The sequence below is a fragment of the Pundamilia nyererei genome, unplaced genomic scaffold (genome assembly GCF_000239375.1).
Source record: "Pundamilia nyererei isolate P.nyererei 1_Seehausen unplaced genomic scaffold, PunNye1.0 scaffold00022, whole genome shotgun sequence".
In the NCBI taxonomy this organism is placed as follows: Eukaryota; Metazoa; Chordata; class Actinopteri; order Cichliformes; family Cichlidae; genus Pundamilia; species Pundamilia nyererei.
This window is the reverse complement of record NW_005187423.1, coordinates 1,002,496-1,030,441: the sequence shown is the minus strand read 5'-3', so window position 1 is coordinate 1,030,441 and position 27,946 is coordinate 1,002,496. Positions and strand designations below refer to the sequence as shown.

The following is a 27,946-nucleotide window of genomic DNA, read 5'->3' as shown; positions in this document are numbered from 1 at the left end:
TTTTGAAAATAATAAACGAATAAAGAAAGAAAAAGATGTTATAATCCTATTGCCAAATGTTTGAGGTATATGACAGGTTTGTACTGTACACTATTTAAAAGCCTTCTCACCTCCCAAAGAGTCTCACATTTTATGTTTCTAGTAGGTTGAGTAGCACCTTATGAATAGATTCATTTGAAACCCAAAGAAATACAGTGAAACAGGCTGTTAGCATTCTTTGCAACAAAAAATCTCTAACAGGAATTCCAAAAGGAATATTAATTTACTGTACAAATCTCACCTGTTTATCTTACAGTTAGATTACAATAAGTAAAGACCACACAGCAAGCCAGCTGCCCTCTGAAACTGACACTGAGCTTACCCAGTATCATGTTTCTCAGTGTTTAAAAAGCACATTTACTAAGCACCACAGAAAAATCTACATGTAATATTCACAATCACCAGGTGTGTTCAATTAACCTGTTGTAAGGAACGTTTAAAAAAAAAAATTGATAAACAAAGGAACCCTGGAAAAAGAACCAGAAAAACCGAGATCTTTCTCTGTTTTTTTTTTTTCTTTCAAAAATGCACCATAAAAGAATGGCTCAATTTACAGTAAAAATGACATAGGAAAGTGAAAGAAGCACCAGCAATTGATAAAACTGTTAAAACTTTTGCATGGACACCTTTATGGATTGTTCATACAACCCCCAAGTCCTTACAAATTCATGAATGTCACAATGTGTTGCTTAGAAATGACATGCTTTCAATGCAGACATATGCTTTTACCAGATCTTATAATTTAAAGGTACTACCAAAACTTTTTTCAGCTTCAACTATCATTACCAAATGTGTTTTAAAAAACACTGGCTTTTCAAAAAGCATTTTGTATGTTGGCATGATATTTCCGGTGTCCCGCTGACATTTATCTGTGCAGTTAGTGTAAAGGCATTTGAATTAAAATAAAAGGTAATAAGCATAATTTTTTAGCACCGTGAATGTTGTCATTTACAAAAAGTCAGTGTTTTATGCCAAGATTACATCTCCAAAAAACTTTGAAAGAAAAATAAAAACCACCAAAACTCACTCTTTACAGCTAAAATAGATCCGTGTGTATCAGAGTAAAAGCACCAGAGAGTTTGTATCTTGCAAAAGTTACCAAAGAAGAATAAATACAACCTTTGTAGGGTAAACGGGTAAAGCTTGATTGTTAAAGAGGTGAAAGGTGATTTGTAGCTCATCTAATCACAGGTTCCTTTTACAACAAAAGGGTGATGGGAGGGCATTGGTGCCTGTGGTCTTGTTTGTCATAGCACCTTCAAGGGTCTTCTTAATGAGTGTTTTCTACGCAAGCTGGCTGTAAGGCCCTGTAACCTTGGTGAAGGCGTACGGAGATGTACTGACATACGTGTTTGTTGTGCATGACAAAGATCCCTCCATTAGTGCCTTGATATAACGTTTGTAAGGAGGCTCCCCTGTGGTCTCTGATGACTCTAAATGCTCACGTTTAGGCCCCTTTTTGCTGGTCTTGCTAGGAGTCCCCTCACCGCCATTCCTCTCTGCTTCTTCTTCTTTCTCTCTAGCCTTTTCTGCCATCTTTGCTTCCCACAGTGCCAAACCATGCTTGGCTTCATTCAAATTTTTGTGCTGGTAGAACACTAAGGAAATACGGGTTGGGTGGGTGCGATCTGGATTTTTAAGGGGCGTTGTCGCATGGAGCTCCCGTTTTGCACACTCAATAAGGACAGAGCCATGGCTAGGTGCCACAGCCACTCCACCAATATCAGGGTCTAAGAAATTGTGCTCGTTGTCTGACCACAGCTCTGGCTTTTGCGGCGTGGTGGGTGTCTGTGGTGTTCCAGGCTCCAGCTTGATACTGGAACCCATGAGGCTTCCATTTGGCAACCTTAACCCTGACTGTGTTTCAGGGTTTAAACACATACTGCCAGACTGAGCAGAAAGCATTTGTGGACCAGGCATACCCATCTCTGCTTTGATTTGCAAATGGAAAGGATCTTGGCCTGGGGACAGCATTTGAGGGTTCTGGGGCAGATATGGATTTGGGCATTCTCCAAACCGATTGCCTTTGCTCATAGCAGTTTTGTAATCTACGCCTGCATGGGCTGAGGATGCTCTTGAGAGGGGGTCCAGAAACCGGGGATCTGAGGCGCTATTAGGAGTATAAGGTCCATAAGGTCGCATGGGAGGAACTGGTCTAATGCTGCTGGCATTATAACCATTGACCTGTAAGCCTGGCTCACCATATCTTGGTGGGTAATTGACCTCATAACGCCGTATACCATACTGCTGCTCTGAGTAAAGTGTCGGCCGTTGTTGTCGATACATTTCTAAGTGCTTTGGGTTTGGGGGATAATATGGATTGTAGTTGTCAAAGGGAATTCCTCCATTACATTGATAACCGAGGTATGGACGATTGGATGCATTCATGTATGAGTTTGATGCATGGAGTGGGGAAGGATAAGGGCTGGAAGATGATGGCTGATGGGGATATATACTTCCTGGCTTTGAAGTGCTTGGAAAAGACCCATTATGGTTGGGAAACCTGGAGAAAGCAGCATTTGTTGAGCCAGGATAAGGAGGGAGAATGCTCTGGTGGTGTTGCTGCTGCTGATGGACCCCTAGGGGGTGTTGTGGCTGACATGATTGACGGGTTGCTCCTACAGCACCTGGAATAAGTCCTGGAAAACAAAATCCATTGTGTCACCTTTTGTAAAATCATTATTTGTGGGTCTTTTGGTGTTCAATTTAGTGTTCCAACAATATGTTGCTACAAAGAAAAAACATGTTTAACGCTTTCCCCCACAAAGACACATTTGACAACCTACACTGTACCATTAATGAAAAGTTATATATCTACATAAATCAATAAAGATGTAATGCTTTTTTTTTTTTTTTTTTAGAATACATTTCATGTTTTTCCAACGGTAAAACCTGTCCAACCTATACAGCCCTGGTAAGCTGTATAGGCATAGAGCACCCTCACTAACTTCTGATGCACACCTCATTTTGTTCTGGAAGCAAGCCTGAAATATGGCAGAAACCGCTCAGTTCAGAGAAATCAATGGATACCTATGAAGAGAAAATAATTTGTTACCCTACCTGCCATTGGATTGCTCTGAGTAGAATTCTCAAAAGTGCCAGCTTTTGATTTGGCCTTCTCTCCTTTATCGTTGGAGCTTTCCAGCATGGCATTCTTGTTGGCAGCTGCTTTCTTAGCATCCAGCTTTTTTTGTCGGCAAGATTTAGCAGGCTCTGCAAGCATGCGCACCTGGCGGCGGAAAACACTGAGAACTTGGATAGCCCCTGACTTTATTTTTTCTTGTTGACCTTCCTCACTTCCAAATTCATCAGTGTTGGAAGCTTTATAAAGAGGTAAGACATGAAGCTGCTCATCCTCTGGAATCTTTCCAATCCCTCTGTTATCCTCCCTCGTTAATGTACACACCTGAAAAAAAATAAAAGAATTACTATCTGAATTAAATGGCTTTGCAGGTTGAATTTATGCAAATATATTCAACCGGCATTTTTCTAAAGTACTTAGAAAAATGTGTTTCCCTTTTTTATCCTTACCACAGTGCTGCCACCCTGCATGTTGTGGAGGTCTCTATGAGCATGGGCGCAGAAATCCATACAAGCAGTAACCCCAGAGAAAGGACGGCCATCCTTGAGCCCAAGACGGCAATCCAAAGCCCTATGTTCATGTTCCACCTGTGTTCAGGAACAAAAAGAAGTTAATTTAAATAAGCTGCCTAAAAGTTTGTGAAGGTCACTACAAAAAACAACAAAATGATAAGCCAACATAAGGTGTTCTACTAGGGTAGCATAAATCACTTATGACAATTCTTCAAAACTGTTTACACGAAGACAATTTTTACAGTTCCTTTATTTTATGTTTTTTAATATAGACCACATGATTCCCCTCGGCTTTTCCATGGGTGTTCAACTAGGGTGAGATCAGCTGACTATAAAAGTATAATTTATGGTGCACATCATTTTACATTTAGGGATTTCTCTTACCCTATAAATGAGGACATTTTCATTGTAGAAGAAATGACACCATCGAGATAGAAATGTTCCATCATAGGATAAAGATCTTCACTCGTATTGCCTCTTGGGTTTTAGTAACCCACTCACTTTACAATGACTGTTTACAGTGATAAACAGGCCTAAGTTATGCACTTGCAGCATTGATCTAGCATTTTCATACATGCCAGAGAACAAGATTGAATCTTGGCTGCTTAACAGTAATATACAGCTTTCTTGTAAGAAAGGTCTATAAAAATTTGGACAAGGACACAGGTTTTCTTTGCCTCTGTACACCACAAACACTGATCTTAAATCAAACAATCTAGGTGTGATAAAAGAGTTGACTTTAGGCTGTCATTGAAAGCAATAGATTTTATTAAAAAAAATATGTAGTTGGGCTTTTTTTCGTACTTTTGAGCTTTAGAGAATAAAGCACTGTACCAAAATGGCTGTAATTTTGAAAAAGTTTCAGTGTCATTTTTAAGAAACTCCCAGAATTAAAGTGAAAAGCCTTCACATCTTGATTCTTTGATTTAAAATCCCCTCTGGTGGATAAAATTCTCCAAAAACTTCCCTGTTTGCAATTTGCATTAGCCACATATAAATATATGTGCAGTATGTAAATGTTAATTGGTTTAGGTTTTACCAGGTAATAAGAAACTGTATTTTAATTTTTTATTTTAGTTCAAGAAAGAAAGAAAAATATGTCCAGATATTCACCTGGTTTCCATAAGCTTCAGGTGCCATAGTTTTATACAAGGGAGCCAGTAAAGTTGCCAGATTTTGAAAGTTGCTCTCCACTCTCTCTTCCTAAATGGAAAAATGTAAGCATTAAGATGAATAGCATGTCAGCTTAATCAAGGTAAACACAATGTGAATAATATTTTAAACTTCAAAAAGTACCTCCTTCACATCATCTCCAAGTAACTTGAATTTTCTTGGGACTTTGCTCCGGGCAAACTTGCAGCCATTGTAGTACATGCTCCAGGAACAGCCAAAGGAGAATGATGCTCCACAGGCTTCAGGATCTAATCCCTGGCATGCACATGTCCTCCTGCAAGGGCAGAGCAAAAATTAGGACTGTGATAGTCAGAATGATAATCTCATGATCAAAGGGGGAACTGGACTTGAAGCAAAAAAACAAAAAGTAATGAACAGAAATACATAAAAGCAAAGGCATTAACTATATTTTCCATGGACGCAAAAAAACAAACAAACTGAAAACTGTTTGGTTTAGAGAATGGTGGAATATTTTGGCACTGGCAAGGAGATCCTTAAGATACAGTTTTTATATTATATAAATATGTGATAGCAAATATTAGATAAAGTCTGAGTGGCTAAATGTGATTTACACAGTGGTGTCACTTACTCCTCATTGAGAGCACAGCGTCTCTGGGTGAGGGTTCCATGTTTTGTTAGAGTTTCACTTAGCTCGAGGTAGAGGCGGTCAGCTAGACTTGGCAGAATCCCTTCCCAAACTAGAATTACAACAATGATGCAGGTTGTTGCACATCTGTGGCCAGGGCGTTCCCGCACCAAAACCAATAGCTTTTCTTCTTCACCGGATCGACGAATCACCTGAAATGATGAAAAGTATGGGAATATGTGCACACAAAGATATTTAAGGGAAGGCTCAGGGGGAGTATAGAAAAAATATTTGTACCCATTTGGCTATGGGGCATCCTTGTGTACTTTTTCCTTCCTTCCCGGTGTATATTACTTTCTCAATTCTGATGGCGCGCCCTGTTAGGCCAGACCTTTAAAGCAGAATAAAAGCAATTAAATTAACACAGGTAAAACTGTACATTGTAGCTATGTAACAGTCATATTATTCCACTTCAGATTTTTGTTAACCTTTTTTCCATCATTTCCCGTATGCCAGCAATGCTTGGTGCTGCCCCCAAGTGAGTGTAGTATGGGCCTTCATCCTTCTCACTTATTTGTTCTAGTCATAAAGCAAAACATATTAATATATACAATACAACTGGCCCATCCTGTTTTAGGCTGAACTTAAGAGACTTACCAACACAGTGACAGGATGCAATATCATACTGTGTTTTCATTGGGGTGTCTAAAAGATTCTTTATAGGGGTATTCAACAGCTTCACAGGAGAATCCATAAAACTTTGTAGAAGTTGTTCCTTCTTAGGGGTGGAATCAGGTGTTTTTTTAAGAACTTCAGTGGATGAGGCAAGTGCTGATGATTCTACTCCATTCACATCAGTTTTGGTTGACAGGATTGTGACAGGCCCAGAAGATTCTACTTTGACTTTATTCAATGCATTGATGACAATGGATTTTTTCTCAAACACAGGTGAAAGCTGGTATTGTCTCAGGCTTTGTTCCATAGAGGCTATGATACTTGCCTGCTTCTTACTTTGCTCACACAGAGATTGTTGGTTTTCCTGCTTAATTTGTATTCTACCTGCCTCTCGCATGTGTATCTGATGCTCCTGGTTCTGTAACCCAGATATTTCAAGTCTGGGTCCATTTTCCATTTTCACAGCTCTCTGGATATGTTTAGGGTCACTAGAGTTCTGAGGGGTTTGAGGGGAGCCCTGGCGTTCTTGCTTTTGTAACAGGTGCATACGTAGGGCTGCATGCCTCTGAAAGTCTACGTGGGGACCTGCCGGTCCCAGAGGTAGTTGAGGTCCCCTTTGGAACTGAGTGCAAGATGTCTTCAGCTGCTGTTCAGCTTTGGGATACATTTGTTTTGTGACCTGTTGGCTTAAAGCACCTTGTGGTAAATGAGGTTGTGACTGTGTGGAGTTTGGGGGAAAGTCCACGTGGTTGGGTTGGTGGCAGTGGCTTTTAGGCTGCTGTGGTTGAAATTGCTTGAGGTTAGTGCTGCCTGAGTTTGGTGGATACTGCCTTTGATGTTGTGACATCTCTACTGTGTTAATATTACTAAATGTTGCATGGTCATTTTGCTGGACGTGTTGGTTGCTGGATTGAGCAGGACCATTTCCAAAAGGCTGATTGGATTGAAGCAGCTGCTGACCTGGCTGAGGCTGACTGTGAGGTCTGTAACTGGGAGACTTTAGTTGCTGCGCTTCGAATTGTGGTGGCTGGGACATTGGCCGTTGGAGCTGACAGTGCTGTTGTTGCTGTGTTGCCAAAAACCCAGGTGACAATATTTCCTGGAGGTCATTGTCCTCACATAAGCGCTCTGACTGCATCTGGGATTGGCAGCGACTGTCAACTTGTTGATTTTGAGTGAAGTTTTGCTGCTCTGGCATTTTCTGGGCTAAAGACGGCTGCATTTGAGCTCCTTCAGAATTTGATTGCTGCCACTCAGAGGCAGTGTTGTGCTGAGCTGAAGCACAATGCGTTTGCATTGGCAGATAATCCTGCTGTTTCTTCTGGAAGTTAGACCCCTGGCTGCCATCAGAGAAAACTCTCTGTGTCTGAAATCTTTGCATTGGGTTTGGCTCAAACATCTGGTCATGATCCGGGGGGTTAGCTGTCTGCTGTTCTGACATAGACTTAGTAGAGAAGTTCCTCCACAGATCCTGCTCTTGTGCCTGAGATGATGGGCCACTTGTTGGTGGCTGTTGGGAATGTGAAGAATTCAGTTCTCTCCAGCCTCTCTGGTTAGGGGTAGAACAAGATAAATTGGCTCTCTGCTGAGACGTGTTTTCCATCCCGTTTTCTATACCAGTGTGGTGTAACTGTTGGAGTCTGGATCCCATGGGTCCCTGACTCTCAGCTCTAAGTGGGTTTACAGCATTTTCTTGAAAGTTCTGGGTTTGAATCCCATAGTGGCGATCCCTATCAGTGCCATGCTGCAGATGCTGACTAGACGTGTTTTCCTCACCATGCCCCAGTTTCTGTGTCCCAGAACTGGGAAAGGACTCGTATTCTGCCTCTGCTGGCTGTAGGGAACTATTGCAGTTTGGAAAGGAACTGCCGTTAAACTCCTGGTGGGCTTTTACATATACACCTTGATGACGTGTGTCATCCTGATAACACTGCGCACCATTTGGATGCTGTTGTGGGATTTTGGCATTATTTGTTGACAGGATCATGCCTGACAGCTGTCCCAGAGCCAGTTCCTCACCAGAATAAGATGATGTTGACTGCTGATGTTGTTGTGTCTGCTGGTCGTCTGCTCCAAAATTATTGGAGTATCCATTTAGTACATAGTTGACAGAGTTATAATTGTTGCCTCCTTCAGTATTTCCAGATGCCTGAGCCTGCTGTTGCTGTGAGCCAGGCATCTGTGCTGAATTGGGCAATCCTGAGGTCATAGGGGGAAGTTGAGCACCTTCACTGGACAGTTTATCAGGCAGTGAATTATTGACAGCATCTAATTGTGACCCAGATGTTTGTGGTGCAATTGAGACTTGCTCAGGATAATACTGAGACAAAGTTTTCTCTAACAAATCACCTGGGGTGCTTTCTATGGTTGAGGGAGATGATACAGCACCATTCGGAACTTGTTTATTTCGTGGCACACAGAAAATATCTCTGTTACGAAAATTGCAGTTCCTGCTATCGAACTTAATATCTGACGTTTGGGAATTGCATCCAAATTCATTTGTTGTTGTCAGTTCAGGAAACTTTTCCAATAAATCTGAATTTATGTCATCCTTTCCTTTAATCTCAGAATCTATTTTTGTTTTCTTGGACTGATGGACCAATAAGGACTGTTCAGTAAGTGCATGCTTTAACTCTCCATTCATCAGTTCTCCATTCATGATGTAGGATCCTTGATCCAGCAACCCTTGTTCTGAAGCAGGGTTGTTGCAGTTCTCCCTGTGCCTTTTTAAAGTGTTGGCATCAGTGCTGGGTTTATAATGGTTCCAGTTTTTATCCCCAGTGATCTGCAGAGAATTTCCCTCTGAAAACTGGCCTCCATTCTGGAGTTTATGAGGGATGTTGTGAGATGTGCCAAATTGCTCTAATATCAAACTTTCTTCCTTCTCATGTCTCTTCTCTTCTGTTTCCATCTGGCCTGCTCAGAGTCCATACACAAGGCTGCCCTCTGTCCGTCCTGAAAGACAGAAAGGAATTTGCTATTGAATTGATTTAAATATAAACATATTTTTAAATAAGATTTTTTGTCTTTTGCAAACAGTCATAAAACTATTGTCTCAAAATGATTAGTCCTCAGCAAAATTTGATTGTGCACCTATCCATTAGAAATACAGGTCAAGGTTAGGTCAGGGATGTGTCAACAGTTGTAATGCATTGTGAAAGCAAATGCGTCCATGCTAATACTAAAAGGACAAAAATGGCTGGGTGGTGTAGAGCAGCGTTCCCCAATCTTTTTTTATGCCACGGTCCGGTTTAATGTCAGACAATATTTTCACGGACCGGCCTTTAAGGTGTTGTGGATAAATACAACAAAATAAAATGATACGACCAAGACAAAAACTTTGGTATTTTGTAAATATAATAATAAACACAAATTCATTGTGTCATTGTGTAAATTTATTAGCAGCATCCTCTTGAAATGTGCTAACAACTTTGAGAGTAACGTCCTCCTCTCTGCCCCTTAATGCTCTCTGGTCTCTATGGTAACGCATAAATATTTCTTGCAAAATAACACAACTACAACATGGGAAAAGAGTTAACGATGAAAACCCTGAAAACCATAAATTTCACATCCGAGCCTCAACTTTCGCGGCCTGGTACCAAACGACTCACAGACCGGTACCGGTCCATGGCCCAGGAGTTGGGGACTGCTGGTGTAGAGATAGTGTAATATGCATTTGCCCTATATATAGTTAGATACCTTTCATTTCTGCATCCTAAACAAATGAGGGAAAATTGATTTACCCAAGAGCACCAGATTGATTTTTAAGTGTAGCCTCATTATTATGTTTTTGTGTAAACCTTTGTGTAAAGTCTTTTCATTTCAGTCCTTTAACACCAACCATATTTATTTAAATGTTTTTATGACTCACATTTATACTGCTAACAAACTCTTATTGTTACTAAGTACTCTTAAATTAGAGGCCTATTTTTGAATATAGCACATAGTGTAATGTATTTAAGCTGGGTACTGAATGTTTATCAGATGACAGCAGGACCTTTCATAGACTTCACCTCCCTCTGTTAGACTGTAGTACTTGATCAGTTGTTCTGTGACATTTTAAGTGCAGGCTTGCCTATTAATGCACACCTATCAGCCTATAAGCTCTCTTTCTAGTCATTGTTTGTACTTTTGTTGCCATGTCTTGGATCAACTGCAGGCTTTTCATGGTTCTTTAACAGCCTGTTAAATTACAATAGTCCAGTCTACAAGTAACAATTGCATTAACTAATTTTTCAGTATCACTTTCAGCATGTCTCCCATTTCAGTTTCTAGTTATGAAGATGAGAGATATTTGTTTAGTGTAAGCAGTAAAGGATAAATCCTGGCCAAGATTCCTGTCAGTGTTGGTGAGAACCAGGATGATGCCATCCAGTCTATGTATCCCTTTAGACACCATGTTTGTAAAATGTTTATGTTAAATACAATCACAGTTCAGTTCCAAGAGACAGGAAGTCAGAGTTTTGTACTTTTCTAAGTTTAATTTAAATTCTAGAGAATTATACCTATGTATAAAACTATGTTAATATTAATATATCAAGAATATGAAGTAGAGGGTTTAGCATCAAGCAAAAGTGATTCGAGCTGAACATTGATTTTTGTCTGCTGCTCTTACCCATATGGAAAAGAAATCGTAAAAACTTATATGTGATTACTCATGAAAGTGGCCACTTTCTCATTACTTTCATACATTGTTTTAGTAAGTATCCAAAACATACAAGTTTCATTATATAATTTTTCAAGGGATCTTATATCTGTTTTCACTCTTGTATGCTTTTCATACAAGTTTCACACAAGACAGATACAAACTTTATAAGATTTATATATATCTTTTCCATATGGGTAATTATTAATGCATGTCACATCTACAGCATCTGCAAAACCATTGCAGTGCACAGGTACAATGAACTGCAGTCTAATCCATCATAATTATTAGAAACTCTTTTGCAGATGCCAAAGGAATTTTTTTGAGCACCAAGAGGGGCCCTAATTCAGTATTAAAGTAAAACTGGATAAAGGAGAATAACTGAAGTGATCGATAACTGACACTGAGTTGTCTTGTTACCCAGTTGTCTTTTTGTGAATATCTACAATCAGGGTGAAGAATGCTAGTTGCCAATGCTGGGTGTGAGACAATATCTTCAACAGGACAGCACCGATCTAATGAAGTTAAAATTGTTTTTGATTTTTAAGACTTAGAAATGTAAACTATTCACTTACAACATATAAACACATAATACACTTAAAATAAGTAAATGTCACAACAGATGCCAGTTGCTATGGCTATCTTAAAATGTTATAATAATACCATACTAACATAATTGTATGCAGCTTTAGATTCACACAAAAGCAGTCTTGTTATTGTAAACCAACTATGAGGTTCACTATAGGTATTGACTGATGTCTGGGGAAGCAGGAAAGGAAAAAAATACTAAATAGGAGAGGTACTATAATTATACTCCATCACTGGGCACAATTATAACATCTGGAACCTGTTAGAGCTACAGAACAGCTGTTGTCATTCAAAGAACTTATGTCCACAGCTTTATAAACTTTGAAGCTCATTAAATTTAGAAGGAAAACCTCTGTCGTTCACATAAACACATGCTAGGCTCAGTAATTTAGGCAAATATCTTAAATTTGTGTCATTTTAGTCAAATATTTAATATATCCAATCATACATAATGACACCCTGTCTGGTGTATATTCTTTTAAGGCTTTAAAATCAAGTTCCTGTGGTAACAGCTTAAGAAAGTTTTGGGTGAAAAACTTTTTTAAAAAGTTCCTCAATTCATAAATAGTTAAAAACTAAATAGATCAAGAATGAAGAAAAAAAATTACATATGACCCACTCATTTGGACCAAGATGATAGGAAACTGCCAGGCCAAGCTTAGTCTGGAGAAGCTGGTTATCATAATGATCTTCTATCAATCACTCTTCCAAGACATTAGCAGCCCTCCAGACCGCCAAATTTAGAGCGTTAAACCTCCTACTAACAAGCAAAGCTATTACAAGGTTCCTAAAAGATTCCACTGTTGTCACAACAGAGCTGCCAGTGGCTGGTTAGCAGGTGGAAAGGGGAAGCAACACACTAAAAACGAAAAAAGCTCCCAGCACAGCTAGGGAGATGAACCTCAAAGGTGTCTTTTTGACAACTTTGATTATTTTATGTATAATTTTTTGAAGACTTTTTAGAACTTCATTGAAATTTATGTTTGCCATTTTGCAAGGTTTCAACACCCAGTCGACAGTTTAAAAAAAAAAAAAAAAAAAGGAAACGAAACAACTGAAATCACAAGCTTTTGCCACTTATGTACCACTAGTGGAAACAATAAGTGATTTAAAGTGCAGACCTTTACGAGCAATCAATATCATGACCTTTATAATGGCTATACTGAAATACGCAACTCCAAACTAGAAACTTCTGTGTGATATATTGAAATGAATCTGTGGTCAGTGAGATAAATCTTACAAAATCTTTGACACTTAAATTTGTGATCTCCGGTTAACTCACTTGGATGAATGTGGTTATGAATTGATCTGTTAACATCACATTGATGTTAACAGGGAAATTTACAAGCAGAGTAAGAGAACAGGCAAAAATCTTTGGCAACACAATTACAGCAGTTCTTGTGAGTTATAGAACAAACTACAGTAACACCAGCCAGAGGTGCATTGGCATGACCATAGACAGGTAAGTGCTCCAGGCTCAGCACAGAGGTTATCAGTGTAATTCTGAGGTACCTTGAAAACCTCTGCAGACTTTGTACACACAAAAAAGAGAAAAGGGTGTTGAAAAGATGACATTTTAAGTGACACTATGAAATAAAAAATACTGACTGACAAGATGGCTCACTGCTAGCAAAACGGTGGACTATTCTAGCATGCTAACATGTCACGGAAGAATATTTAGAAGAAAACTGTTTGGCCAAGTGAATTTATTGAGAAATTTTTGTCCAACTGGCAGTTTTAATACTGTGGTTGACAGAGTTTATCATCATAAATAAACAGAAGCACTGAAAAAAAAATTTGCCATGAAAGATGTGCTGACTCTTCTTGTATTAAGTTCCTACTGTGGCATTTGTTTTTTGTTTTTTTTTTCCTACTGGTCTATGACTAAGGCAGAATGCTTTCTATAAAAATAACTGATCAGAAATGACACTGAACCCATTTAGGATTATGTCATAGGTATTAAAACCAAGGTATTGTTATTTTGACAAATGAGGACAGTAAGAGCTATAAGCCTGGCTGTTTATGATGAATGGCAGTAGGTCTCTGCATCTGGAAGGCATTTTCATTTATGCAGCATTTCAATTTTCTCATCCATAGCAGCTCATCTGCTAATCTTACAAATTCTTGTTTGAATCTGTTTTTTACTGTGCAGTTTGCTACAAAAAACAAAACAAGACTCAAAAGATGAGAGATGATAATAATCTCTGAAAAGTACGGAGAGTACTGCCTAAAGTTACTGCCTACTTAACAATCTCTGTTTGAATGAGTAACAATGTAACACTTCCTTTAAAAAAAACAAAAAAAACCCCAGAAGTATTTCTCTCTGGATTTGTACTTGAATTACTATTGCACCCGTATTTTTAACTCTTTTAAATAAAAATCATATTTTAAAACTTGATTTTTAAAAGATGTCTCTGTGAGGCAGACGAATGACGGGAACCCCCTGACCCCTTGTGACTACTACTTTGTTTTTCTGGTTCTCACAACAGTCTGTAAATCAGTAACAAAGTCAAGAGTTGAACACTGGCTCAAAGCCGCTTACAGTGCGGCTCTATTCCTGCGGGACACTCCAGGGTTTACAACCGACCAAGTTGAGCCAAGCAGCTTGTCACAGTAGGATACACCCACACTGGTAACAAAAAAATCTTTGCAAACCCAGAACAAAGCCAGAGATCCCAGCTGTGTGTGCGTCTATCTTTCGTACAAACATAAAAAACACACATAACATTCATGCAAAGTTGTAGATCCTGTTTCTCCTGAGTGCTTTAGCAGATTTGAAGTGTTAGCTTCATCCTGTTAACTATTTGTTAGATGTGATTTATGGAAAGATCTATTTTTGGTCCGGACGTAGAGCACTAAACTAAGCTGAGGCATAGCTTTGCGGTGACTTTAGTGTGGATGCCTGCTGGGAGTTATAATGCTTTGATCTATTTTGGTTTTCTTTCTTATAGCTGATGTCCACCAGGGAATGAGCACTCTGTTTCAGTTTATGATATGACTCAGCTTACATGGCTGGAACTGAATATCCAACAGACCTTTGTTGTCATTTTCTTTGTTCCTATTTACTGTCGTTTGGTTTCTTTTTGTCTGCCACAGCCTTACCTCTGTCTTGTAATTACGCTTCAGGTTCATCTTTACTTATGTCTGCCATTCATCTGCTCCCTTCCATCGAACTAGTACAGTTGAGAACAGCCGTTGTACATAGTTATTACCTATGCAACTATGCATTTGCTGCCATTAATAGATGACAAGTTGTAAAGTGCTTTGAAGCCTATAGACAAGAGTGGACTTATGGACACAGTGGGACTAGTGTTGCAAAACAATGGACGCAGTTTACACAAGAGGGCCTTATCAGTAGCCTGAACAATCAATATTTTTCTTTAAAAATAAAGGGTTTTGGTTTGCTAAGGAGAGTGTAATTTTAGTCTGTCAGTCAACATGACAAATGATCTCTCTCTTTTGCATTAAATTATGTGTGTAGGGAATATGCAGTCTGTAACACATTGCTTTGTCTTCATAGCACAAGTGCAACAGTGTTAAATACACTCGACTTCCACTGTGTTTTTGTTATTCCCAGAGTGAGCGAGTGAAATATGAGAACTGCCATAGTAGATGGGGTTTGTTTGGCGTGACTTGGCAGCCATATGTGACATTCACCTCCAACGACAGCTGCTGGAAGACTCAGGTCTCTGCGCTTTAAGCTTTAGACCTAGGCAGCAATGGTAAGGAGCCTTGCTGTTAAAGAAAGCAAGATGTGTAGCAGACCTGTAAATCAAATACATGCTTGCCAAGCCACACCGCACTTTTGTAGAATAGTCCCAAGAATAAGCCATAATCTCAAGTGCACATTTCCTTTTCTTTGTTGAAAAGAGTGCATTTGTAATTTCCTGCTTTAAAAGATAAGAACCTTGAGCATGCACCCAGGCTAAAGACTATACATTTTCTGACTGTGTAATAAAGAGAAACCCTACATGCTCTGTGAACTGTCTCGTAAAAAGGAAAGATATGATTTTTCTTTTTTTAAATTGTAATATCTTCTAACTGACCCATTGCTTCACTATTGCAATGTTGCTTCCTCTTCTTTTAGCCACAAGTATTGATACTGAGTAGATTTTAAAACATTTGAAAGCAATGATAGCATGCAAATTGAAATCCAATCTTTTTTCATTTTGTGTATAAGATGACTTTGGCTAACTAGACTTGACTTCAGTTTTGCTGCACATGAGAATATGTGACAACATATTCTGAAGAATGTCTGAAGTATTTTTGAAACTTCTAACAGCTGTATATAATAATGACTCTGAAATATTGTATATGTTATAGCTATAGCAATTTATGCTTATATCATTGCACAGGACAGCCAGCCATTAAAATATTTAGTTTCCTCTTATGCATATTTTTTAGGTGGATGGTTTAACTCAAATTTCCACATAATTGCAGAAACATGAGATTTCCCTGCAAAAAAACTGCATGGTAGCGTGATGATAAATGTTACTTACATTTAATGTTATTTGATCAGAGTGCGGCCAGTTAGATGGGTCAGACTATAGGCAGCTCAACCGTGAGTGAAATCTCATCCTTAGCAACGCTTTATCGGGGTAATTAGGTCAGATGACTTGCATTCTACAGCGATCAAATCCCTGATGTAAATATAGAGCCGAACTTGCTGTTCTACAAACCCAACGACCTCTAGCACCTCAGCATTCCAGCTGACAATGTAAACAAGCAGTTATTTTCCACTTATATGCAAACAATCTTTTTTCTTTTTTTTTAAACTCCAAGCTTGAAATTCATCTAAGGTTACTAAAGTTTTTGCAGAAATATCATACTCTCAATCTTATTATTATTTGTTATGGGTTATTTTGGGTCTACTTTTTAATACCCCATCAATAAATGGGCAAACACAAGGAAACTCTTATCAACAAAAGGAGTTGACTCCCTCAGAGAAAATCTTTTTACAGATAAACTGTGATGGACTGGAAAGTGTAGAAAATCAGAAGACACACATCAATTCATAAGGCACAATGTGAGGTATTGTCCCTCAAGCATGTGTTGTTAACGATGGTCAAATGTTCATCAGGCGCAATAGGACAGATGTTATGTTATGTTCTTGTATTGCACCCCAGAGTCTCTTTATCAGGCATCTCACACTTGTGATTTATGTCACATGGCTTGCTCACACAGCGTGTACAATGCACATCCCACGGTGATTTATGCTTTGTCCCTCTCATTCTTTCTATCAGTCTGAACAACATATGACACTTTTTTTTAAAAAAAAGAAACAAAGGGCCCCCCTGCGTCTGGAGTCAGAAGGCATTTTAATGTTTTCAGTGCTTCTATCTTGTTGCTACACATGAAGGGAGCTTAACGAAACTGGCATCTACACTCAGATGGGACACAAACCTATCTAAACATTTTAAACAGGAAAGTAAAATCAGGGTCGAAAACCTAGATAAAAGTAAACCTCGTGTACTTGTCGGACCTTTGTTGCCATATTTCAGTTTCCTGATTTCGACACAGCTGAAACCAATACCTAAAACCACCTTTTGTTGCACACTTTGGTCTCTTTATAGACTGTGAGGTACTGGCCTGTTACTTAGCCTGTTACGATAACATTGTTTGTGTTCACATACAAATAAGCACATTTACACCACACTACACACTAAGTACATTTGAGTTGTTAGAATGTAGCACTGTTATAGGTTGGTGTAGAGAATGGACCTTTAGAAAGTCTTTTCTGCTAATGCATCTGTCTAATGTTTGGCAGATAGAAAGTTTCTGTTAAGGGTGATCTTTTGAGCTGGTTATAGGAGCAGATGCAGATACATGTGAAGGTTATTACCAGGAATGCAGAGGCTTGAGGCTGTGAGTTGCTGATGGGACACATATTGGTTCCATTAATGGCAACAAAGGTTGCTGCAAGGCTTTGCTGCATGGGGGTAGCAACTGACTTTGAATGGTACAACTTCAGGTCTATTTTCTTTTTTCCTCAGCACAGCATTTACCTGTTGATACTCTATATGGCCTAATGACAAAATTGTGATGTACGGATGTCTGTATCACATGGCATCCTGGAGTGAGAGATCTGTTTTTTTTGTTTTTTGTTTTTTTTTAATTCTCGGTTTCTCACCCCTGAGTAATTAACCACAACCAGGGCAACAGTGGAGGTAAAATCCGGTTATCGAGGGGATCATTTATGATGAATAAATTACTCATGCTCACATATGACACGCTTACCTTTAAATATGACACAAAACTGTCTCTACGTTACACTTTTCTAAAGTTCACTTTGATGGGGAATTTACATCGATGCATAAATGCAAAGACATGTAAATAAAAGCATAATCCTTTTGTTTTTTTTAACGGAATCTTAAGCCAAGATTATTAGATCAAATCAAACACATAGATGGCATAAACTTCTGTTTGTAATTTCTTGGCCAGAGAGCCTCCTCCCCATCCATATGAAGAAGGGATCTGTACGATCTACATTGTTCTTGATGTCTAATGCAAGGCAGATGTGGCATACTTGTGGAGATTCCTAATGCAGTCTTTGTGCTGTCACAGCTTATTGTCTCGTTGCCTTTTTTGGTTATATTTAAACATAACTACCTAACTATAGTTTTATTTGAGAGAGTAAAATTTAAACTAATCAAACTTAGTGTAATTCTTTTGAACTGTAAGATGTTGTTTCCTACATTCAGTTCATGTAGCAAACCAGTCCTCTAATCTAATGTATGCTATATAGTACAGATATACACAGGACAAATCAGGTTATATGTGTTCTGCAGAAATGTCATAGACATGCAAAAACAAGCAAACAAAAACAAATGAAAAGTAAGTCTGTAGCATGCAGCATTCATGAGATGGTTAATCATGCTGAAACTGATGACTGTAATTGATGCAAGATAGTAGACTTCCAGTGAATGCTAATTGAACAGCAAAGCCATAAACGCTATATCTTAATATCTAAATATTTAAAAACCCGAACACACACTTGAAGTTAATGTCAGTCAGTTTTTAAATTCACTGTTTTTGGCAAAGGGCAAACATTATGTATTATTTATTTAAATATGTACACTACCTGACACTACTTAGGCACATCATTTACTTTAGATGAGCCCGAAATCATCTAGCTGGAATATATGCAAATGGGTAGACAAGTAAAACTGGAACGATGTACAATACCTATTCAGTTAACTTCTCCCCAAGGGAAAAATACAAACTTAGAGAGGGAAAAGATTAATGGATATCATCTGCATGGCCATTCATAATTATAATCACTCTCACTGCTAATTCAAGACCAATTCAAACACTCATTTTTTTTAACTTTTTTTTTTTTTTTGCTGATGGGTGAGGTTTTATGTCTTGACTCTTTTTTCCAGAGAAACTGTGTTCCCCCTTATATTAGACCCAAAGCATTTAATAGATATTATTATTTGTAATTCTTTTACTGGGTCTAATTGTGGGTTAAGTCTGAGGAGTAGCTGATGATTTGTTTCTTGTGGTTGACAGTGCCATGAGTAACTCAAGTTGTTTGTTGAAGGTGTTAAACCCCATCTTTGAACATTTCTGATACAACTAGTTCAGCTGGTATTCTGGGAATATGACAAACGCATGCAAAACATTGTGTGGGCATGTTTTACTTTTGTCTTCCATTTGACTCACATTGGGCCTGAGTAAACTATTTTTACTGTTTACTGTTAATTTTGCTTCAAATGTAATTGTAGTCCGGACATTTCTTAATATGTGTATGTATTTGAGTTAGACTTTATTTAGACCCTTTTCTAAACACTTTGTTAAGGTGGGATTGGCAGCAGTTACAGTCTTGAGTGTTTTTGAGTAAGATGCAACAAACTTTGCACCATTTGGGGAATTCTTTCTTTTCAGATCTGTGAAGGTCATGAAGGTTTAATGGGTACTGTCAGTAGAGAGAGATTCTAGTTCTCTACAGGTATACTTAATTTGATTCAAGTGAGGTGTCTGACTGAGCTGGAAAAACTTGAATCTGTTCATCAGGCCATACAATCTTGTTTCTGCAAGTCTGAGAGCAACATCAACTGAAATTTCAAGTTGGATTTAATGAGAATTTTGTCACCAGTGACTCAGCAATAAAGCGCAGATATTCAATATTCATGCCCACAGAGTCAGTTGGATTGCTATAAGTTTTTTCCATTTTCACACAGTGGCGCTCAGTCAGAGTAACAATGAGATTCTTGGTCATCCTTCACTGTTCTTGCTCTGAATATTTTCAAAGTGCACTGTATAAATTTTTAGCTACTGGGTTGATTCAGTATTAACCAAATGGTCAGCTGCCCATGATAATAGACAATAAGGTCACAGATCATGTAAATTATCTCTCACACCTCAAGAATGAATTAACAAGTATAGTCATTGCAAACACTGTATTGTTTTATGGCAGCCATTCAGGAATCAGCAGTCATGTACTCTGCCTTGTGTTATTTGTGGCCACCAATAGCAAGTGTCACAATATTTTCCTTAAAAGCTGCATGCTTTTTTTTTATACAAGAGTCTGTATTCATTCAGACCAAATCTGTTCACCCACAGCCTTCCCTTCAACAACGTTTCACTAAGACATTGTCTTTGACGTTGTTTACCTTGACCTCAGCATTGAATATTTCCCCCAGAGCAGTCAATCCTGAAAGTTGCAGTTGAACTTGATGTCACTCCAAAAACTTTTTTAGCCTTTATTTTTCCAGTTTAGTCACCACGTGTGCTACAAAGAATCCTTGCTGGGCTCTGAGGCTGACACATAGTGTCTAAATCTTTTTTGCCATCAAGCTGGATCACATGGACACTGAAGACATTGGCTTCTTAGCGTCCAAACCCACTGACCTGCGCCCAACCCCTCACAGTGCTACACTCTTCCTTCCAGAGGGCTTGTCTCTATTTTCTCTCTCCAGCCCTTTGTCTATGCAACAGTCAATATATCTGACTAACTTGATGAACTGCACAAAGAGCAAAAGTTAATTTCTGAGTGCATGGTAGCCACGGCAATGTCCTATGAGCGCTTCAAAGCCCATCTGGGCTAACCATTACCCTAGCATGGCTGACTGCAGAAGAGGTTGCATTGCTGTGGTGCACACGTGTTCTTTATGGGTTGATCCTGCCAGTAATTCAACTGTGCCACATATTCAGAGGCCTACATTTGTATCTGTGTCAATCAGCACATTTAAAGGTCAAGTTTAGATATGTTGTTTAAAATGGAAATACCAAATTATGTTAAAGTGAAATTATTCATGATGTTTGAAGTTTAGAATCATCTAATCTTAGAATTGAGAAATTCTATTGTTTTTCAAAAATAAATGCTTACTTTAAATGATGAAATGACAAAAAAGTAGCAATACTATAAGTGTTTAGAAACTAGGGAGAACAACTGTTCACATTTGACCAATGATTACTCTGGACTTGCAAGCTGGTCAGTTTAGCTCCTAGACACATTTACTCTTTTAACCATGCTGGTTTAATATGTGCAGAACATAGTTGAGCATTTTCTTGTTAAAACAACAAAAGCCTTCTTTGAAAAAAAGACAGATTTTGGATCATGCAATGCGCTTCTCTGGAACCTATCTACCATTTAGCATTCATGGTTTCTTTTCTCTATGAAGTCATTTGCTTCCCCTATCCCAACATTTCTGAAAATTTTCTTTAAACCCATTCATCAGTTTTGCTATCTATTATGGCATCTTATCACTATTTCTAGTTTCATAGATTTAAATGATATAAAAATCATTAAATTTTGATTTTATTAATATATAGCAATTTTTTGTAAAAAGTTGCAAATGTTAGCTTCTAAGTGACTTTCCACTTAATTTTTTAAAATTCATATCCACTATAATTTAGCATGATCCATAAAGCCTAGAAGGCTTCTAGACTGTTTGCAGTATTCAAATCCAGACCAGTTTGTGGATGAACAGGAAGCAGAGGTGGACAGTAAACAGAGCAAAATGCAGAATTATTATTGGAGGGAAAGCATGCCACACAAACACGGGGGTAAAGGGATCGTAGGTGGATATTAGTGCAAATTTCAGTTTCATTGAAGTTTGTGTTTTCTTTTCTTTGTCATGACAAACTAAGGCAAGTTTGGCAACAGGTTCTTTCGTTTTACTTTAATAAATGTGTAGCCAAAAATATATCACCGGAGGGTTAACAGTCATTTTGCCTGAGAAACATTTCTACGTGCTCTCTAGTTTTCTGGAAAGCTTTTGAGATGATCCCTCATTGATTTCTAAGCAGCCTGACCTAAGCCGCTGTTTTCTAAGCTCCTTCTTTACCTTCACTCAGTAGGAGGCACGTGACTCATTGAATGGGAATCACAAATCCTTCTGAGAGGAATATTTTTGTGTATGGAGTATGGGTTGTATGAATCATCCTCAAGAATGAATTGCTAAGTATAGCCTCTGTAAACAGTGTATTGTTTCAGTGTTTTCATAAATATTTCATTAAATTATGGCAGTCCATTACTTAAATACTGCAATTTGTTTTGCAGGCAAGAGTTTGTATTCTTTCAGGACAAGAGTTGAAGTCATACTTGCAACCTTTCCTATCATAAACAAGTGGATGAAGCCCAGTTCAGTTATCACTGGGCACTATGGCTCAGAAAGATTCCAACTGCTGCAATTGTACATTCCACTTAGGAAACCTAATATTAGGCCACAGCCACTCTAACTCCCCAGAACTGGTTAGTGATGTCACTCAAAGCCTCTGGTAGGGTTACACTTTTAATAGCAGTCTTGGCCAGCTGTCTACTTTTATGCTTCTTGTGTAGACCACAGGGGGCCTTTATAGTGACAGCTCGCAGCACTAAAATGGTTCATATCTAACATCCATTTTAGAAGAGGGCAAGTAGTAATCAAAAGCAACTGTTTTAACCATTTTGGACCTCCTTTAGATTGTGCTATAATGACAAAGCTTTGCAGATTTTGATAGTTTCTGCACTTTTAACCTTTAAAAAATAAAATTATAAAAAAAACAAAAGATGCAATTTGACAGGCAAATTCTTTTCCAATAAATAGTTCTGAATTAAACCTCCACTTTTTGGTTGATTTCATTTAACTGGAAGTGAGCAATGATGGGGAATCTGAGTGGTGGTATAGTGGTGTGTTGGTTTTCCCAATTTCACACAGGCCAAAGGTCTGGATTTTCCGTTAATTGGTGATTATAAATTGGCCACTAGTGTGGATGATTAAAGTATGTATGCATATGGTTTATCAAGTTTTCCCCATCATTTTCAGGAGTTATTGTTTCCTGGTTTTGCTTTTATCTGCAAAGATTTTCATGTCACGCATTAAGAGATGCCGTGTGCATGTTTTAAGGGAATTGCTAGGCTTCTCTTGCTAATAATAGTAACAAAAATGCTAAGTACTACATTGCAACTTGGTGCTCTAAATTGATTAATGAATGTGTCCAGGAAATATTTAATGAATAATCCAATTAAGCATGCAGGACTGTGCAATGGAGACATTACTGTGGACTACACTGTGTCCTCCACGGTATCTGTGCCCATGTGATGGCTTTGTAAGCTGTAATCACAAAAAAAGCTTACGGCACGTTTAAGGCCTCTTTAGTCTCCGGACTTGATGCTATTAGAATTGCACGAGAGCAATGTAGAATGGCACAAAGAAAAAGACCTGCTCACAGTCTCGCCACAGTCTCAGGCAAACCGACAGTGACTGAAGTGACTTTTGAATTTCTTTTTCTATTCTTAACTTCTGTCAGCGCAACCAGCGACAACAGTATTTAAGAAGATCATCCAAGCGTAGGAGGAGCGGCCTGGCGAGAAGCGGGAAGAGATGCTATTCGCTTAGGGGTGGTTACATAACATCTCACTTGCCTTCCTCGCTGCGGAATGCCGAGATAGTGTTTGTAAACAGAACGGCCATGTGCGTGTTCACGTGGAGGAAGCTTTTGACTCCCTGCCCTCTCTGTCTCACCCCTGAGGTAAACCCTGACATCGATATACGCTCACAGGGCCAGCAACCCTCTCTCCGGCCCTGTGCCACTCAAACGCAGTCTTATCTCTCTCAATCGATAATTAAACGTCAACTTGGCTAACGGCGCACCGCTTCGTAGTAGGAGGCTATGAGTTATATTTATAGCATATGTTGGTTATGAATATCTTTTTTTTCTTTTTTACCTCAGACCGGATCATAATTACTTTAACAAGTTAGGGCCATCTGGTTTGGTGGTCTTATTAGTGACATATTTTTTTGATCTGGCTTCAGTTAATAGACATTGTCTTACATAATGCAGTTTATGTTCAATCAATAGTAAAGTAAAACAAACACCATACTAAAAAAATGGCAAAGCTCTACAGGTTTCACTGATGCTAAAACAATGTGAACATTTTTGCAGCAGTACGTCAAAACACACTTCATGATAAATTGCATCCAACTGTAAATTCACTGTCACTCATTTGAACATTAAGATATGTTCAAATGAGTGACAGCGTTCTCACAGAGTGATCCCACTGTTGAAGCATCTGATAGTGGCTTGCTGCTGCTCCCTTGCTCTCTATAGGAAAACAAAACCCCAGCAGCAGACAAAAGGGAAATCAATATTGCAGAAATCAATACAACACTCAGTATCTCGCCATTTTGTCTTAGGAAAGCAGCTGAGCTATGGCCAGCCAGGTGTAGTGCAATCTAAAATGTCTAGCCTGCCACTGGACCTGTTCTGTGTCATTTCTGAAATGGCTCCTGGTTGGAAAAATAATACATGGGTTGGATAGGGCAGGGTCAGAGGTGAGGGCTTGGGTAAAGGCTTGCGTATTTTAAGTAGACAGCATTGTTGTGGAACGCTATGGCAACTGGACATTCTTCCCAAAGGTGATATTGTGTTTGCCCTAGGAGTGACATAAAGGGAACTTAAGACCATGACGAACTAGCAGTCCACCCGTGAGGCTTTATCTGTAGGTGTGGATAGATGAGAGAAGCTATGTGCATGTGATTGATCTATATGGCCCTTCCCCCACTCAGCCCCCTGTAGCCCTATTAATGCTTTCATGCCTTTTCAGCTGCTGATGTAACAGCAGCAATGCAGAGAAATATAAAACTGCAAAACTATTAGATGGTGGTTGTTTTTTATTTCTGTTATTATGTAGCATTAGTTGTGCAGGTCAGGATTAGCACATATAAATCCTTTGCACAGTCCAGCTGAACAGAAAGAGAAACATGGGATAGATCCACATTGTTTTTGTTATACTTAGCATCCACACTAGTGCACATTCTTGGATGTTGTGAAAGCTTGCTGACCCAGTTTTAGTTTGAAAACTTGAAGGGTCAGTTGCATAAAGCTGACACAACCCCTGTATATCCATAAAGGTGGTATTTTTATTTTATACATTTCAATAGTGGCTTATGCATTTTACATTTGCATATATAAACACTCCATTGCAAGTTATTGGACATGGCAATAGCTTGAAATTCAGTCACACACAGCAGATGACTAGAAAAGATATACATACCAGACATAAATGATATTTTTGTATGGTGGTCTGAGCACCGGAATTGCAAACAGAATAAAAACAAAATGGAAAGTGAACTAAGTGCAGATATAGCCACAAGTTATAACATCAGACAACTGAGATTAATAGTGCACTCTCATAGCAAGAAATGAGGTGGGTTCATTTCTGTTCATCAAAGTACAATGTCTGGTATTTCAAATGACACACTAAGCATTATCTGCAGTCTGTTAGTTTATGTGGGGCAATGGGATCACCGTACACACTTACACACACAAAGGCTTGGCTCACCTGATCTCATGCAGTCACAACATTCTTTATGAATGCTACAGAGAGCACTCTTGCTTAAGAACTTTTGTTGATGCTACACAGCCAGTGACCGTGCTCATCGTGTCAAAACACAGGCATGGTATTGCACAAGAGGTGTATACCACTACTGCTGGTTTTAAACTCTGTGACTTAAATAGTATCTTCTTCTACTAGCACCAGATATGTTTTTAAAAGTTGTACCACAGTGCAGGAACTGCATGGTCTGCATCGACAATCGAAGGGAAAAAAATACAACTTTGTAACCAAAACTTAGTAAATGTCTTTAGTAATTTGACAAGGAGCTTCACTGTCTATTTAACCTCTTTTAATCTTGCCCTTATGGATCATTAATAGTCAGTGTCTGAAAACTTTCGTGTTGATTTAAAGATAAAAACCGAAGCACAAGTTCTTCAGATAGCCTTGTTAAAGTGTGATGCCAAATTAAATGTCAGTCATTAGTCTCCATCTTCCTTTTGTTTAATTTGTACCCTGAGGCCACATGGCTATCTGACGACTGCAGTTAGCGCAATACACAAGCCTAGCATGGAAGCCTCCGAAATATTTTTGTTATACTAATGAGCCATTCAGATGTTAATCTTAGGTGAATTCACATACACAAGCAGAAACAACAAATAATTATGCATTTGATAATTAATAGGAGACTTGGCGTCCTATAATAAAGCTCAATTTACATGTATTTAAAACTATGAGGATTTATACATGATCGTGTTACTGCTATCATTCTGTTATTGTACTTCTGTTAATTTGCGATTCATACAAGGCAACATAGCTGTTTTTTATTTCAATTCCTTTAAAATAATGACATTTCATACACCCTGAAAGTCACAGGCACAATCTGCATTGTGTTGTCAATAATCGTTATGTCAGCAGCTATATCCAAAACCTACAACACCCTGTTAGCTGTGACAGCTTACTCCTTGTAATGCATTAAAATAGACAAAATAGTCTTGCGAAGTCACCAAGTTGGTCAGTTTTTTAGAATTGATGTTTGTTGTTGCTCCCTGATAACAACCTTGTGTTTAGTGTCAACTTCTAAAGGAAGTAAGGGAAATCTCCAGAATTACCAGTCTTGTTTGCCCACTTAATGGTGCAGTTGGATTGAATTTCATTTCCTTCATAGCTTTCTGACCTTGTCCACCTACACTACGCTCTGCCACCACAATTCTATTCTCCTTTGCTTCTCCTTGGGATTTGCCTTTGTGTCTGCTCGTCATTCAGTGGTGAAAGCAATGAAAGCTGATTCATATACACAAAGCCAGAAGCTATTTCAGCTCTGCTGCCGTGCAGACTCTGTGCACTTACTACTGGACATGCTTAGGTTGGACTTTTACTCTCCTACTGAAGGCTGAACAGAATAAAAATGCACATATACATCAGTGAGAAAGGATTGGGGAAACCAAAGTGAATAACTACCTAAATCTGAATCCAGATTGAATTAAAAAAAAAAACAGACAATACAATCATAATTATGATTTTGTAATAGTTGTCAATAACACATAAATGCTGCAAATGTTTTTTGACAAATAGGAAGTCACTTATACAAAAATGTTTGTTATATTACATATTGAATACATTTTTAATGTGTTTAGGAAAAAGCCAGGGTTGAATAGTAAAGGTAGTGTCACACAGGCATTTAAATTATGCTTTAAAAAAAAACTAACTCCTGAACAAGTCCACTGTTTTCTATAATGTATTCAAATGCAGCAAGAAGTGCACACAGGAAAACACAACTGCTGTCTTTCAGTTTTAGCTGGCACAAAAAAAGAGAGAATTTGTCAGCCATGTTGGAGTAGCTTTATCTCATATCCCCCCCTTATTATGTTGGCTCTTGCTTTTTACGATGTGGGGCATCTGCTGTACTTCATCTGACTAAATACCACCAAAAACACACACAAGGTTACAGGGGGGAAAGGGCTAAACGGATTATTAAGGTGCCGAGCCAGTTCTCACCTGCCTTTCACGTCCCTCCACTTTGTAGAAATTCCAACAAACCGTCTGGATCTCCTCTTTAACAAATCCTAAAGGCAGCCATCTTGCCTCCTTCTGTTCTTCTATGAAACAGACTATCCTCCACATCAATATTCATGGAAACCAGTCTGACGTCGGCTCTCATCATCAGGAGAAGCCCGGGTGTCGCTGTTTGGCAGCCTCAGAAGCACACTCATATGTGACTCCCGTAAGGCAGCAGAGGTACAGAAATTGGAAACGATGCTGTTTGGAGGTCAGGAGGAAGAGCCTTGCTTTGGTGTCTACCTCAAATAATTACAAAATCGCCTTCTTGCTGAGACCTTCCCACACAAAGAGGCAGATTTCCTTCCCCCCTATGCTCCCTCCTTTTTCTTCTTTCCTCAGCCGTACACAATAGTGAACACTAGGATTGCCCTGAAGAACTGGAGTGGATCCGGATTCTGGGTTTGAGACAGAGTATACTTTTCTGTTGAATATTGCACTGGTTTCAGCTATCTGACTGTGGCAGTGTAGAAAATGTCTCCACCCACTTCCTTTTTTTTTTCAGACAGGAAGCCAAGTGACTAAGGGGTTTTTTCCCTCCCTTTTTCAGTTTATCTCTTTCTTTTTCTGTCATAGCTTGCAGAAATTTCCCTCAAGTGTAAGAGCACTCCCTTTTTGAGAACACTGCAGAAACAACAACATGTGGCCAGTTATGGAGTCCAATCGGTAGAGCAATGAATTCCAAATGCTGTTGGAAATTCATTCTAGTCTGCCGACTGGTTCATTTTTAGAGTGACTTGTAAGACAAGTCTGCGGGCAGCATACTTTGCTTCATGTGTCTGCCAAGACCCACCTCCTGTTGACACACACCACGTGGGCCTGAAAA

At 38.7% G+C, this 27,946-nt stretch overlaps 1 protein-coding gene across 1 annotated transcript; it reads right to left on the bottom strand.

The window, feature by feature from the left end:
* Positions 1 to 513: 513 nt before the first annotated feature.
* tet2 (tet methylcytosine dioxygenase 2) lies at positions 514 to 27,508 on the bottom strand. The gene is made up of 10 exons (XM_005726840.1): positions 27,061 to 27,508; positions 6,050 to 9,022; positions 5,881 to 5,971; positions 5,690 to 5,783; positions 5,396 to 5,604; positions 4,930 to 5,080; positions 4,747 to 4,836; positions 3,571 to 3,708; positions 3,100 to 3,445; positions 514 to 2,678 (listed from the first exon to the last, which is right to left on the bottom strand). Exons 2-10 carry the CDS (start codon positions 8,976 to 8,978, stop codon positions 1,324 to 1,326), a joined length of 5,403 nt encoding a protein of 1,800 aa, XP_005726897.1. The 5' UTR covers positions 8,979 to 9,022; positions 27,061 to 27,508; the 3' UTR covers positions 514 to 1,323.
* Between the last annotated feature and the right edge of the window lie 438 nt (positions 27,509 to 27,946).

Coding starts and splice junctions, on each gene's coding strand:
- tet2 (XM_005726840.1), bottom strand. CDS start 8,978: ATGGAAACAGAAGAGAAGAGACATGAGAAGGAAGAAAGTTTGATATTA. Junction 5,972..6,049: donor TGCATCCTGTCACTGTGTTG/GTAAGTCTCTTA, acceptor CTTTATGACTAG/AACAAATAAGTGAGAAGGAT. Junction 3,709..4,746: donor CTGAAGCTTATGGAAACCAG/GTGAATATCTGG, acceptor TCCTGAACACAG/GTGGAACATGAACATAGGGC.